The 14102-nt window shown below is 41.9% G+C and overlaps 1 protein-coding gene across 5 annotated transcripts in view; it reads left to right on the plus strand.

Moving 5' to 3' along the window:
• The first annotated feature begins 3640 nt into the window (after positions 1 to 3640).
• The window catches only part of LOC116051637 (far upstream element-binding protein 3-like), a 30626-nt gene continuing 20164 nt past the window's right edge, over positions 3641 to 14102 (plus strand). For all 5 annotated transcript variants that reach the window (XM_031302167.2, XM_031302172.2, XM_031302170.2 and 2 more), the window contains exons 1-2: positions 3641 to 3876; positions 13054 to 13162. In XM_031302167.2, the coding sequence (XP_031158027.1) occupies positions 3784 to 3876; positions 13054 to 13162 (202 nt within the window). In that variant the 5' untranslated portion in view covers positions 3641 to 3783. The remainder of the gene's footprint in view (positions 3877 to 13053; positions 13163 to 14102) is intronic.

Genomic DNA, 14102 nt, shown 5'->3' on the forward strand with positions numbered 1-14102 from the left:
ATTAAAGGGTAACTACCGTTTTTTTCAACCTGGAAAACCCTATTTTCCAATGTTTTTGTGTCTAAGTGACTGATGGGAACAACAATCTTTGAAATTGTTCCAGTATTAAGCAAGATCGCTACAGTCGGCAGCAGCGAAACAAGCTACAATGTAAGTTAATAAGACAATTGTCCAGCTGGTATTTACCTTCACAAAAGTGCTCGTTTTGCCACTGACAGGCTCAGATTAATATTCTAAGTGTCTGACAACATTATGGAAAGGATTTCTAAGGAGGTCGTCCTTTCTAAAGAGTCAGATCATTTTTAAAACATAAAAACAGCCACGAAATTGCGTTCACTAAACCCACCAGACTCCATGTAAATAAACAATAATTTTAGCATCGTAAAATAAGATAAGATAAGATAAGATAAAATAGACTTTATTAATCCCACACTGGGGAAATTCCTTTGCTACAGCAGCTCAAAAGAAAAAATGTACACACATCAGAATAACACAAATACCCATTAAGTGGACATAGTAGAAAAAATATACATTAAGTATAAGAAATAGAAAAATAGAATTAGTTATAATAATAATAATAGTAATAAATCAAACATATTTACACAAAAAAAAACATCCTTCTATAAACAGACATTATATAAACACAGATGTACAGATGATTAAGGTCCGGATGAATAGAGATGAAATATTGCACAGTTGGAGGTGACACAGATTAATAAATAAATAATAAAGCGTAGTGCAGAATATTCCAGTGATGGCTCATATTGCAGAAACAGCTAGCAGTGCTATATGATGTTGCATTAAAGAGTCTGACTGCTGCTGGAATGAAGGACCTGCGGTATCGCTACTTCTTGCACTGAGGGTGCAGCAGTCTGCTGCTTAAGTAGCTTCTCAGGGAACTCACAGTCTCATGTAGGGGGTGAGAGGTGTTGCCCATGATTGATGCCAGCCTGGCTAACATCCTCCTCTCCCCCACCTCCTCTATGGTGTCCAGAGGGCAGACCAGAACAGAGCTAGCCCTCTTCACCAGTCTGTGCATCCCTCTCTGTGCTCCCAGCTCACCAGCAGGATACTGCATAAAAGATTGCAGACGCAACCACAAAGTCATAGAATGTTTTTAACAGAGTCCTGCACACACCAAAGGACCTCAGCCTCCTCAGCAGGTGGAGACGGCTTTGGCCCTTTTTGTACAGGACGTCTATGTTTTTGGACCAGTCCAGTTTATTGTTGAGGTGAACACCCAGATATTTGTATGTCTCCACCATCTCAATGTCGACCCTGGATGTTCACCGGTGTAGTACCAGGCGGCCTCCTGCGAAAGTCAACCACCATCTCCTTTGTCTTGCTGGCGTTGATGTGAAGGTGGTTTGACTCACACCAGTTGACAAAGTCCCAGATGACCTCCCGGTATTCCTGATCATTCTCCTCTCCTCTGATACCCTCCCAACAATGGCAGTATCATCAGAGAACTGCTGCATGTGACAGCTGCTTGTGTTGTACTTGAAGTCCGCTGTATATAGGGTGAAGAGAAAAGGAGCGAGCACTGTACCCTGTGGTGCTCCTGTGCTGCTCATCACCACATCAGACACTTAGTCCTGGAGCCTCACATACTGTGGTCTGTCAGTGAGGTAATTGATGGTCCATGCAGACAGGTGGGGGTCAACACCAGCTCCCAATAGCTTCCCCCAGAGCAGCGATGGTTGGATTGTATTGAAAGCACTGGAGAAATCAAAAAATATGACCCTCACAGTGCTCCCAGTGTTCTCCGGGTGTGACAGTGATCTGTGTCATAGATAGATAATGGCATCCTCCACCCCTATGCCTGGTTGGTAAACGAACTGTAGGGGGTCCAGTTCTGAGTTCACCAGGGTTCTCAGTTGTCGCAATACAATCCTCTCCAAGGTCTTCATCAAGTGAGAAGTTAAGGCTACCGGTCATAAAAATAATTAATATATATAACAACAAAATAAAACTATGAAAAGCCGTTTTGGGTCGTCTTTCCACTTTTCCAACTATCACAACTCTAGTTTTGGTTGAAATAAACACATAGTTTACCGATTTACATGTGAAAATATGTTGGCTCTATACACGCTAAAATTATTGCTTTTTTAAATAGAGTCTGGTGGGTTTAGCGCTAGCGACTTCAGAACTGTTTCTGGATCAACGGAAAGGTCTCAAAGAGGGATCCTTTCCATAATGTTGTCAGACACTTAAAATATGAATCTGTCAGTGGCAAAACAAGCACTTTTGTGAAGGTAAATACAAGCTGGACAATTGTCTTATTAACAAACATTGTAGCTTGTTTTGCCAATGCCAACTGCAGTGATCTTGCTTAATGCTGGACCAATGTCAAAGATTGTTGTTCCCATCAGTCACTTAGACACAAAAACATAGAAAAATAGGGTCCAGGTTGAAAAAAAACAGTAGTTACCCTTTAAGAATAACTATATAGAAAAAAGCCACTCTTCTGCTGATTGTCTTGTTTGCGTACATAGGTCATAGAGACATCAGTATCAAATTGAGACTGTTTCATAACAATCAGTTAAAAACTCCCTGTAGTTGCTTTAAGTACTGTACTAAAAGTAGGCTACTTAGTAGACCAAACATTCCACCACATAAATCAATTAATTAATTCATAGGTTCATAGGTAGGCTAATGAAAATATTGTCTATTTCATTTTAGCAAAGGCTGTTACACGTCAAACTTTATTTATTTAACAGTAACTTATAAAACATAAAGGCCACATCAGTCTAACAGAATCAGTGTGCAGCTTTAAAATCTTCTTTTACTGCCTCATTACAGCCAAACACACACAGGTCAGAGGTCAGAGGTCACTCCGATCTCTTCTTCTTCTTCTTCTTCTTCTTCTTCTTCTTCTTCTTCTTCTTCTTCTTCTTCTTCTTCTTCTAAAGTTCACTCTCTCCACCTGTGGAGCTGGCCAAAGCACGTGACTGAACGCGGAAGCGGAAACAGAGCAGCGACTTGCCAACAGCTGAGCAGCGGCAGAGATCCTCTATGAATAGCAGGAACCACTCTGTAGTTAAAAAAACAAACACCGTAAAAACCATCACCTGATAATTGTTGAACTGTCAGATGATATTACAGTATATAAGATTAATGTCATACTGTTACCATGGTGACTGGTAGAAAACTAAAACCTTCGTTTCCAGGTTTTGTTGCGTTATTGAAGTGAATAAAATCCAAATTATATTATAAATTATAATATATTTACCAAAATTTGCTTTCTTAATGTGTCGTATTTTAATTAATTAACTCAGGACCGCAGCTAATGATAAATTTAATGATCAAATGATGATTTTCTTTTTTTTTCTTGTTGTTTTCAGCTGGTGGTATTGCTAGTGTGTGTGTGTGTGTGTGTGTGTGTGTGTGTGTGTGTGTTTCATTACTATTTTTTTTTACATATTTGTACTCTTACCTTTATTTTTAATCTCTATATATATATATATATATATATATATATATATATATATATATATATATATATATATATATATATATAAACTAACCAATTAATCGACTAATATCGTTTCAGCTTTTAATAAAATATCTTGTGTCTTCACTCTAGTCACTCCTCATAAGAAGCAGCGTGCTATGTGACCAGTGGCTCTAATTTCAGAGATCTACTTCCTCTTGGTCTCTGAAAACGCCTTCAGAGTGAGATCTCTTGCTCTCTAACCGCTCTCTGACTGCAGCTTCAGCACAGTTAGCAGCCCGAGCTAATCCGGCTAACAGCTAACAGCTAAACGGCTAGCTAGTGGCGCTATGATGGCGGAGCTGGTACAGGGACAGGCCTCGATGAACCAGCCGGGGCTGAAATCAGATGGCCTGGCCGATGTTTTACAGAGGGCCCGGCAGGTAACAACAACACTGGGGCTCCGCACACATCCGTTCTGGGTCGTTTAGATCGAGCCAAAGCACTTTTATTTGGATTCGCCCGTGTTGTCTCAGCTGCTAACTCCTAACTTATGCGCTCCGTCAACACACTCACACACACACTAGCATGCTAACTAGCTCGGAAAGCAGTTCAGAGTTGGACTTGTGGCCGGTTTGGGACACTTTATCCGGGCTGACACGGTCCGGGAGTTAGTTTAGGGGTAGTTTGTGGAGCTGTCACCCGGAGGGGAGCGCAGTGGGACCGGGGGAGGTGGAGGGGGGAGCAGGACAGAAGTTTGGCCACACGTGTCACTGAGGCAGACAACCTGTTGGGCTGCGGTACAGAAACACGGTGAAAAACCACCGAGGAGCACACCAAGTCCACTCTTTCTGCTCCGCTTTAATGACCTACTAACTGTCTTCAGCAGGCCGGGGGGGGAAGCAGTGAAATGCGGGTTTTCATACTATGTTATCCGCTTTCCAACAGTTAATATGAGAGTTGGACCCCCCTTCCCCTCCTCCCCTCCCCTTATAGGCTGCTGTTTACTGTAAGTTGGTTAGGAACTAGGCTGGCGTTATGCAACAGCCTCAGAGCCATATACAGCCGATTGGAGGTGTGTCTGCTTCCTATAGAGAGACAGACAGACAGGACATTTAACCACCTCTGAGTGTTTGAGTGAACCAGCAGGACGTTTACTCTGATAAACTGGCTCATCTCTGCATGCAGGTGTTTTATTCTCTGTGAGATATTGGATTATTATCTGTCTGTATGTTACAGACACCTAAGAGACACTGTAGTTTGACTGACAGGCCAGGTTACATCCAGCTGCACAGTTGAAGTATACAAACTCAGAAACTAGATTACAGTAAGGTGACGGTTTGTTTGAATGTGTTTGTTTACTCATTTCTTATTAAAGGGAGAGTTCAGCATTTTGGCAAGTAGTCTTCAGACGGTTTTAAAGCTTCAAGTAAAAGTGAGGCCCGAAATACAATCCAGGAAGTCCAGTTTGAGTGACAGATCTGTGAATTTGACTGCACACGTTTATAATACTTCCACTCAGTGTTTTACCACTTATCACGGTGGCAATAATTAAATTTTTCCTCCAAGATGAACTGTAGATATACGCTGTTCACGTTAAAAAAATAATTCACCAGGATTCTGTGCTTGCATGCATGTGATTGGCCAAAGCAGCATCTTTCGGGATGAGGTGCTTTGCTGCACCGACTGGTTAAATATTGTTGCTGTGGCGACGGACTGGATTCACACAAATATGAGCGCTAAGTTTTTATCACGCAGAGATAAAGGCGATCTGAACACAGTCTATTTATTCTTACTGGTGGTGAGAGGTTCAGATGCAAATCAGTTTCATATCTCTCTGTTCAGTACAGAGCTGGAGTCAGGACGTGGTTAACCTAGCTTAGCATAAAGACAAAATATGGAAAAGGTAGCCTGCCACCTACCAACACGTCTGAAACTGTGCTGAAGTATGATTTAGTTAATCTTGCCCATCATGTTAACTTATTTCTATCACAGCTCAGTCTGAGTTAGGAGCCACCACAACTTGTAAATAGAGCTGAGCAATATATCGATATTATATCGATATCGTGATATGAGACTAGATATCGTCTTAGATTTTGGATATCGTAGTATGGCATAGTAAGTGTTGTCTTTTCCTGGTTTTAAAGGCTGCATTACAGTAAAGTGATGTCATTTTCTGAACTTACCAGACTGTTCTGTTATATTGTTTGCCTGTACCCACTAAGTCATTATATCCACATTACTGATGATTATTTATCAAAAATCTCACTGTGTAAATATTTTGTGAAAGCGCCAATAGTCAACACTACAATATCGTTGCGGTATCGATATCGAGGTATTTGGTCAAAAATATCGTGATATTTGATTTTCTCCATATCGCCCAGCCCTACTTGTAAATAACTAATAATATATAAATGTGCTCAATAATATTAAAACATGCTCACTACAGTTTGTAATGGATCTTTTGAAAGTAGCCATGTGGGAAATCAGATAACTGAACATTTTAAACTGCAGGCAGCCGACCAAAATGTCAATCAGGTTTTGCGTATCTGTCAAACTGAAAATGAAACTGCATTCAGTTTGGAGGAAATTAGTCCTGATTCTAAAATTAGCCAGAAGCTATTATTTTGGGTTAATATCAGGCTCGATCTGTACAGTGTCTGTACATTAAGATCACTGATAAAGTTGTTGCATCTCAATGTTTAATCAGAATACAAACATACATGTAAAAACTATAGTTTGTGGTTTTAAGGGGAGTTAGGTGCAGTGTAGTCTATATCCTTGACATTCCACTTCTGGGATTGCTCCGTTGCCGCCGGAAAATCTGCCGGATTTCACTCATTTAGGCCGGATATCCGTTGCCTTGGGCTTTCTTTGTGTTGGCATTTTAAACTCCGGTCGATTTATGAGGACTATGGTTAACATTTTCTCAGATCTCTGCAGGGTAAATCCAGACAGCCAGCTAGACTATCTGTCCAATCTGAGTTTTCTGTTGCACGACTAAAACAACTTTTTTAAACGTACACGTTCCACCAAAACAAGTTCCTCCTGAGCCTATTTTGCAGCGGCACTGCAGCTTTTCTCCAGTGCTTAGCACCGCCCAAGATGATTGTGATTGGTTGAAAGAAATGCCAATAAACCAGAGAACGTTTTCCTTCCATCCCTGAATGCTGTGTGGAGTAGCCAGAGTTGAAATAGCTAAGCTGGTGTGGCTAGCTATACATTAGCACTGTATGCTAATAGCATTGCAGGCAACTTGAGTGACAAAACCATACTTTTTAAAAATGTTGATAATCGATCGACGACTCAGTTTTATTCATGTGTCCCTGTTAAGGATGTAAATGATTAACCGTTTAACTGTTAACCGACAATAAGAATTTTGACCGATTTAATACTGTAAGTTAAACAGTTTAAAACAATATTATTAAAACAAAACTTTTTTTGCATTGTAAAAGAAAATGGGTTATACAATCTATTTCTTAACTGCTAGCGTTTTAAGTCCTTTTAACTTGCTAGTGCTACCAAGTTAAGTTTAGTCTTTTTTTCTGCTAAGTTTGTGGCTCTCTGCTGGATGGCGCTCACAGCGGCACATGGCACTATATCCATGAGGACTGGAGGGTTAAACCGGCCATCCTACACACAGAGTATGCCTGGTAGACACATTGCTAGTTGATGTGGAGACAGGCTCAGAAATACGCTCCGCGGACAGCTGCGGACACTTACCAGTCGTGTGGACGAGCAAGCAGTTCTAGGAGTGGCTGCACGTGTTTGCGACGTATCACAGAACCTCTGCAGCTGTCGGCGGACACTGAGTGCAGAAAGTACGTCCGAGCGTCCTGGACGGGGGAACTGGGAAAAAAAAATCTAAATTAGCATCCCTAGTCCGTGTAAATCATGACAGCGTGACAACGAGCCAGCATCAACATTACCAGGACCCTGAAACTGAATCACTCGTAGGGATGTTCTGATTAAGTTTTCTTGGGCCATTGAGTAGCGTTTGTGTAGCGTAGCATCAGTCTCTTGTTTTGCAGTGGTGGTGGTTTTCCAATTAAGTTTTCTTGCTCCCAATAGCTTCATCGTATAGAATTTTTTTTGTTACACTCCAGATGGCTGCACACATTTTAAAAATGACAGATTTTGGTTCTGACTTGTTTTTCTGTCAGCCAAGTAATTAATTCATTGACTGATAGTTTCAATCCTAGCCTCCACTCACATCAGAAACAAATGATGGCATTATGAAATATAATATTAGTTTCATTAAGCTTCAGAGAAAACGAACAGTGGCGTCAGTAACTACATTTATGAGATGTGACACATTAGAATCTGATTCACCTCAGCAGTTGATTGATTGTAATAATTAATCAGAGTACTTATTATTCAGAGCAGCATGTCACTATTGTAATTTGTTATCTTATGGAAAAATTGGGAGCACTTGGTTTGTGCTAATGTTTGTGCCTGCCAATTCAAATATGGCAGAACCTCATATCGATATTTTGATCCTGCAGCCTTGTTGCATCAGTCCTAGTGTTGAAACAATCTGAGTCACGTTGTCAGAGTGAGGCTGCAGAGCGCAGGTGTCAACAGGTGTGGCAGTGAATGTTTGACAGCAGCAAATTCCTCCACTCAACTGCTTTTTTTTTTTCTCTTTATCATGACAACGCTCAAGGTTACCTCCCTCCTCTTTGTGTGTGTGTGTGTGTGTGTGTGTGTGTGTGTGTGTGTGTGTGTGTGTGTGTGTGTGTGTGTGTGTGTGTTTGTTTGTTTGTTTGTGTGTGTTCAACTATATTTGTGGGGTCCAAAAACCAGGAATACAGTATACTTGTGGGGTCCGGACAGCTTTGTGGGGCCAAAATGCTGGACCCCACAACTTTAAAGGGCTGTTTGAGGGTTAAGACTTGGTTTTAGGATTAGGGTTAGAATTAGGTTATGGTTAGGGTGAGGGTAAGGGTTAAGGTTAGGCATTTAGTTGTGATGGTTAAGGTTAGGGTAAGGGGCTAGGGAATGCATTATGTCAATGACGGGTCCCCACAAAGATAGTGTGTGTGTGTGTGTGTGTGTGTGTGTGTGTGTGTGTGTGTGGGCAGTATTTTTGCATTGTGTTGTCAGCCAGCAGCCAATAGCTGTGAATGAGCTGTTATGTTATTAAGTAAGTTGACGTATTTCTGACTGGACCCAACAGAGCAAGGCGGCGCTGATAACTGGCCTTCAGAGTAAAATCCACCTAAAAGATAAATCTCTGATGCACATTAATGCTGCTGCATCTGAGCTCCAGGCTACATCTACACTACTATGTTTTTATTTTTAAGCGGCATTTTGAGACAAAAACAATCTCCTTCCACACAAGAGTGTTAGCTCCTGTAGCAGAATGAATGCAGTATTCACATATTAAGTAAACACATCTGACAAGACGTATCGCATGACCATTCTCATACACTGGGCATGCGCGACAACAGGAAGCAGATTGTCTGACGTTACTCTGCACTTGAAAATCATGGAAAAAAATCAGCAATGGCGAAAAAGTAAGACCAGGGATTTATTTGCTTCGACCGACGACGAGGGGGAAGTGTTACGGTATGTTAGCCTACCTAACCAAAGACTAAGTCTTCTACCTAAGACCAAAGAAATACCTCCGTTTTAGGGGCTCAGAAACGCCGGAGTATTGTGAGGTGTAAACGTAACAAAAGATATTTGTTTTTAAACCACAACGTGTTAGTGTAGATGTAGCCTCAGTTATTAATTATAGGCCTCCCGCTCATACTTTACGTGCGTAATGTCCAGCCCAACCAGCTGTAGAAGTCCACGGCACGCTTAATCCGAGTAGTTCAATAGCTTTCTTTACACATAAATCTGTTTGTTTTGTAATTGTTTCCTGGATTTGTGCAAAACTAACGCTGGATTTATACTTCTGCATTAAGAGGTTATGTCACAACTACGGCGGCCACACGCGTAGGCTGTGATTGGCTGCTTGTGTTTTCCCTGAAATGTTTCTAATGCTGGTGGAGTTTGTTGAGAGTGAAAACAACATGGAGGATATTAAAGAAAGACATCTAATAAAGTGATCACACTGCAGACCTGAATGAATGAATGAACGTAAACTCCTGGGTAGGGGTGCACCGATCCGATATTAAGATTGGATATCGGTCCCGATCTTGACAAAATAGAGGAATCCAGTTTTTTTCCCTCTGTTGCACGTGTGTCGCATGCTGGAAGAGTTGAGTACAAATAAATAAGAATTCAGTACATTAAATCTATGTTATTTTGTCTTAGTTAGGAAAGTCATGTTTAGTTAGGAAAGTCTGGTGGCTTTAGTCTCTTCCACATGGTGGAAGGAAGGTATAAGGTGGAAGGTATACAGTGTATTATTAATTCAACAACGGTATCAGATCGGTATCGGGTATCGACATATACACAAACCCCAGGCATCGGGACTGAAAAAGTCGGATCGGTGCATCCTTACTCCTGGGCCCTGTTTCAAATGTGGGATTAGTGAAAAATCTTTAACCCCGAGATGAGGGGAAACTCTGTATTTTCAGTTCCAGAAAGAGAGGTAAATTAAGAAGGCTGGCAGGCTTTTTTTTTTTTTTTTTTTTTGAAAGATAAATGTGCACAGTCCACATATACAGTGCATTAATATTACTACGCCCACTACAAAATTGAGGCTCGGCCTTTTATTTACCTGTCGCCATGTTCAAACATTGTATCAAAGCTCAATTAATGATGGCTTTTTTTCATTTACCACGCACAAGCTTAACCTGGTGTAAACCTACTGAGAGGGTACTCAAACCAACTCTCTCAGCTAGTTTGAACCGAAAAACTCTTGAGTTTCCCATCTCATGTTTAGTCAACTCAGGAGTTCAGAGCTAGGCTCAGGGTTTCTGAAACGGGGCCCTGTTCATTAACGAGACACAGAGGAATAATAGGTTACTTGGATGTAACTCTAGTTCTAGGAATCTGTGTGCAGCTCAGCGGCGCTCTGTATTACAAAGTAAAAATATAAAGCATCAATACGGCCTCATCATATACAACACATAGTAGGTGATATTCATCCATCCATCCATCTTCTTCCGCTTATCCGGTAACGGGTCGCGGGGGTAGCAGCTCCAGCAGGGGACCCCAAACTTCCCTTTCCCGAGCCACATTAACCAGCTCCGACTGGGGGATCCCGAGGCGTTCCCAGGCCAGGTTGGAGATATAATCCCTCCACCTAGTCCTGGGTCTTCCCCGAGGCCTCCTCCCAGCTGGACGTGCCTGGAAAACCTCCCTAGGGAGGCGCCCAGGGGGCATCCTTACCAGATGCCCGAACCACCTCAACTGGCTCCTTTCGACGCGAAGGAGTAGCAGCTCTACTCCGAGCTCCTCACGGATGACTGAGCTTCTCACCCTATCTCTAAGGGAGACGCCAGCCACCCTCCTGAGGAAACCCATTTCGGCCGCTTGTACCCTGGATCTCGTTCTTTCGGTCATGACCCAGCCTTCATGACCATAGGTGAGGGTAGGAACGAAAACTGACCGGTAGATTGAGAGCTTTGCCTTCTGGCTCAGCTCTCTTTTCGTCACAACGGTGCGATAAATTGAGTGTAATACCGCAGTAGGTGATATTAATGGCTTAAATCTGACGCATCCGATGCTCTAAACTAACGCCCTAGGTGCCTACGGTGGGGCTCCTATTAACCCCTTGTGTTAATTATTAATTCTAGTTTAACAGTTCCATCTAGATAAAAAAAAAATAAAATAAGATTGAACTTGAAACTTGAAAGACATTTTTGTGCCAGAGATACACAGTATATCTAGTAAAAAATAAGATATGAAGAGTTGATAAAATATGTATCTTAAACATTGAAATAACAGGTGAAGCCAACTGACTTTGATGCAGGTCCCGATTAAAAACTTCTGGTCTCAACTTTGGATTTTATCGTCAAGACTACAGGTGTGAATGCTCCCAAAACTCATTAAGGACACATTGAGATCAGATCACACAGACCACATTTGGAGATGGTCTGGGCCACATATGACCACAGTCTTTTAGCAGCGTGTACAGTGTATTTTTTTGTTTCATAAAACATACCCAAATTCACAAATATGTAGGATATTACTGCAGACACTGTTGTTGTAGATTGTCCTTACTTTGCAACGTCTGCTGTTGCAATTTAGAGTGGTCAACACATTATATTTCTTAGAAATTCTTCACAATAAAAGCCCACCATTATTTTGTTATGTAAAACTTTTTAACTTAAAGGGATACTTTGCCAATATTCAACCAACTTTGTATCATTATAATGTTGTTAGTATGTGTAAATGAACTATGGTAAACTTCCCCCTATCGTGCCCAGATCTGCTTACAGGCCAGCAAAAAAAAACTGATGGAACTGTAAAACTAGGCAGCAAACATGAAACGGTGAAATAAAGAGAGAGATAAAGAGATTCAGTTAAAAGCTACAAGAGTACTGAGAGCTGAACACACCAAGACTTTTTAAAAAAGTCTTTCTCTCCTGCACAGGTCCTGGCGCCCGTCAGTAGGACTCCTTATTTTTAGGATCATAAAATGTTAGTCTATATCCACGACGTTCCACTTCCGGGATTGCTCCGGTGCCGCAGGAAATTCCGCCAGATGCATGTCTTTTCACCGATGTCAGTTTCCTTCTTTCTTTGTGTTGGAATTTTAAACTCCGGTGGATTTCTGAGGACTATGGTTAACTGCTCCTCAGATCTCTGCATGATAAATTGAGACAGCTAGCTAGACTATCTGTCCAATCTGAGTTTTCTCTCGCACGACTAAAACAACTTTTAAATGTACACGTTCCTTCCCGAGGCTATTTTGCAGCGGCTCAGTGCGGAGCTTAGCGCCGCCCATGACGATTGTGATTGCTTTAAAGAAATGCCAATAAACCAGAGCACGTTTTTCTCCCATCCCGGAATGCTGTGTGGACTAGCCAGACCCTCCTCTGCAGCATGTGGAGGATGGTCTGGCAAAGCAAGACTAATAAAATGTACATGTTACACACATAATGCCGTCGCACAGTGAAAAGTTACGTCCTTCAGCATAAAGACTGTAGGCAGCGCACGTTTCTAATTCATGTGAGAGTAACAACTGAAATGTATACACCAGGGGTTCTCAAAGTTATTACTCAATGGTCCGCATCTGATTTTTATTGAAGGTCGGAGGTCCGAAACGATTGGCGATAACAATCCGGATCACTCTACTACGCTCCGTTACACCACTACTGTATATTCAGTAGTGGTAGTGGTCCGGACTTTGTGAAGCCCTAGTGTATACACACACACATATACATATATACATACATAAGTGTTTATGTGCAATAGAGCAGGGAAGTGAGATCCGATCACAAGTGGTCACTCAAGACTCATATGGCGACACATTCTGCTGCCAGGTGTGAACACATGTACTTAGAGCGGTCCACTTGTGATCGGATCACTCAGGATGTATATTAAAGCCAGATAAGAACTTTAGGACCTTAGTTGTAACTTGCAAAACAGAGACTTTGTACCCTTAGCTGTGCTGCTACTAGATTTTAATGTGTTTCTCAGCTGCTTCTCCAGCCAGGAGTTTGCCTGTTCTAATATCCAGGTGTGACATCTCTTTGTTTCTTTCTGTCTGTCAGATGGTGGGTAAGATGGGCGGAGAAGCCATGTCTCACCTCAACAGTTCCTCAGGAAGTGTCGAGCCCTCGCTGTACTACCCCGGCCAGAAACGACCAGGAGAGGACGGAGGTGAGGGGGGGGGGGGCAGGGCAGAAAGGAGGAAATCAATTTATTCATGAAATCTTTTTTCTTCCCTGTCTTAGAATCTTTTCACCTGACCAGGAATATTTAACCTGAATCTAAATGATCCAGAACCTGCCACCTGAATCTTTTAACCTTACCTTAAACTACGGACCTAAGCAAGAACCTTTTCTCACCTGAGCAGTGTTTTTTTTGTTGTTGTTGTTTTTCTGGGTGAGGGGTGAGTTACGCGTCACAGCCTATTCAGTGAAGAGCTAATGTTGTCACACAGTCCAGCTGTACACCACCAGAACTAGTGTTTAGTACTTGGACATTGTACATTGCACAGGCTGCAGAGACCGAGAGACAGCGGAACAACTGTGACTGAGAGAAAGAACACGTTTTCTGATTGTTTCACAGCGATTATGTTCTCGCACAAATAAATAACCATCTGACACTCAACAGATGATTTTGTGGAAACGGATGCTCTTTGTTTCATTCTCCTCCTCTGCATTTCATTTGTTGCAGGTGCAGCAGCAAACAAGTAGGCTACTCTAGTATCGACTTATGACCATTGTAGAACGATTGGAGGACATTTTATCTTTGTTTGATACAATTAAAAGTAAAGTTAGGCTTTGCTGTCGGCTTTAAGAATCATATTAAAAAAGACAGAGAAAGAGAGAGATTGGTGCGAGCCAGCAGCCACACTGAACTGCCGACTGTAGACGTTTGTTTTGGGCGAGAGAGAGAGAGAAAGTGGCGATGCTGTGACTGTGAGAAATACAAAATTACATTCTTAAAGCACAGTGAGACAAAATATATGCCATTGCACCGCGAGTTGATGTGCTGCGGCGACCTGTGACAATTGCCTCATACCTGTGCCCCGCATTTCCAACCAATGACATCATTTGTCCCGCCATGGTTGTTGGCGACCCTGGTCCTGTGCTGT

This window comes from Sander lucioperca, chromosome 2 (assembly GCF_008315115.2).
Source record: "Sander lucioperca isolate FBNREF2018 chromosome 2, SLUC_FBN_1.2, whole genome shotgun sequence".
Taxonomy (NCBI): domain Eukaryota; kingdom Metazoa; phylum Chordata; class Actinopteri; order Perciformes; family Percidae; genus Sander; species Sander lucioperca.